Source organism: Nestor notabilis, unplaced genomic scaffold, assembly GCF_000696875.1.
Source record: "Nestor notabilis isolate BGI_N333 unplaced genomic scaffold, ASM69687v1 scaffold21873, whole genome shotgun sequence".
NCBI classification, from domain to species: Eukaryota; Metazoa; Chordata; class Aves; order Psittaciformes; family Psittacidae; genus Nestor; species Nestor notabilis.
The window spans coordinates 1-1,366 of record NW_009921750.1 but is presented as its reverse complement, the minus strand read 5'-3'; the positions used below and the strand labels follow the sequence as shown (position 1 = coordinate 1,366).

At 62.6% G+C, this 1,366-nt stretch overlaps 1 protein-coding gene across 1 annotated transcript; it reads left to right on the top strand.

Annotated features, from left to right (window-relative positions):
- Positions 1 to 4: 4 nt before the first annotated feature.
- SGSH (N-sulfoglucosamine sulfohydrolase) lies at positions 5 to 1,327 on the top strand (the record flags this gene model as incomplete). The annotated part of the gene is made up of 4 exons (XM_010011289.1): positions 5 to 136; positions 331 to 436; positions 759 to 909; positions 1,171 to 1,327. Coding segments are annotated over 4 exons (546 nt in total), but the record flags the coding sequence as incomplete, so codon positions are not given.
- Positions 1,328 to 1,366: the final 39 nt, after the last annotated feature.

The following is a 1,366-nucleotide window of genomic DNA, read 5'->3' as shown; positions in this document are numbered from 1 at the left end:
CGCCTACAACAACTCGGGCATCCGGACGCCCAACCTGGACGCACTGGCCCGGCGCAGTGTGGTTTTCCAGAACGCCTTCACCTCCGCCAGCAGCTGCTCCCCGAGCCGGGCCAGCATCCTCACCGGCTTACCCCAGGTGGGGCACCCACACCGGGGTCCCGGCACAGCAGGGATGACCAGAGCCAGCACTGTGCCCGTGGCCGCTGACACCCCCCCTTCCCAGCTCCCTGGAACCTGCTCCCCATGCACACAGACACAGTGCACACCTGGGCTCGTTTTGGGGCCAGGCCAGGAGGCACCATCTAACTCCGTTGTGTCCCCTGCCCACAGCACCAGAATGGGATGTATGGGCTGCACCAGGATGTGCACCACTTCAACTCCTTCGACAGCGTGCGCAGCCTGCCCCTGCTGCTCAGCCAAGCACGTGTCCGGACAGGTAGGGACAGGGAGCAAGTGACAGACACCAACGACCTGAGCCCATGCTCTGTGCTGAGCCCCGGATTTTGCTTCGCTTCCCCCCGCTTCGCTGCTTTTTTACCACCCTCATCACACCTCACCTTCTCTTCTCTTCCTCATCCTTCTCCTTCCTGGTTCCCAGCTTCACCCAGGGCTCATGCTTGACCCAAACTGCCGCTAATACCCACGCCTGTGACCTGGGGCAGCATGGTCCCGGGGGGGTCCCCTTTTCCAAGCAGATGAGCTGCAGCAGCCGGTGTCCTCCCCTGGCTCCCGGCACGCCCCGCGGCTGGGTCTTGCAGGCATAATTGGGAAGAAGCACGTTGGGCCTGAGGCCGTCTATCCCTTCGACTTCGCCTACACCGAGGAGAACAGTTCAGTCTTGCAGGTCGGGAGAAACATCACACGAATCAAAGCGCTCGTCCGGCGGTTCCTGCAGAGCCAGGATGAGAGGTGACGGGCTCTGTGTCCCCGGGACAGGCATGGGAGAGGGGAGGGAAACAGGGGAGAGGGAAACTGGCTTTGCTGAAGACGTGTCTACATCCCAGTGGTCACGAATAGGAAGGGACACATGGTCTCTGGGTCACCCCATATCCAGAAGCTCACATGAGGGGGGAGTCCTCCTGCCAACCCCAGCTCCACCCTGTACAGCCCAGGGAAGGTCTCGGGGGTGCGGGCAGCCCTTTGCCTCCACCTCCACCCTTTCATCTCTAGGCCTTTCTTCCTCTACGTGGCCTTCCATGACCCGCACCGCTGCGGGCACTCCCAGCCCCAGTACGGGGCCTTCTGTGAGAAATTCGGCAATGGAGAGAGCGGCATGGGCTGGATTCCTGACTGGAAGCCACAGCTCTACCACCCAGAGCAAGTGCAGGTGGGATCCTGCGGGGCTGCACGGGGCTGCACGGGGCTG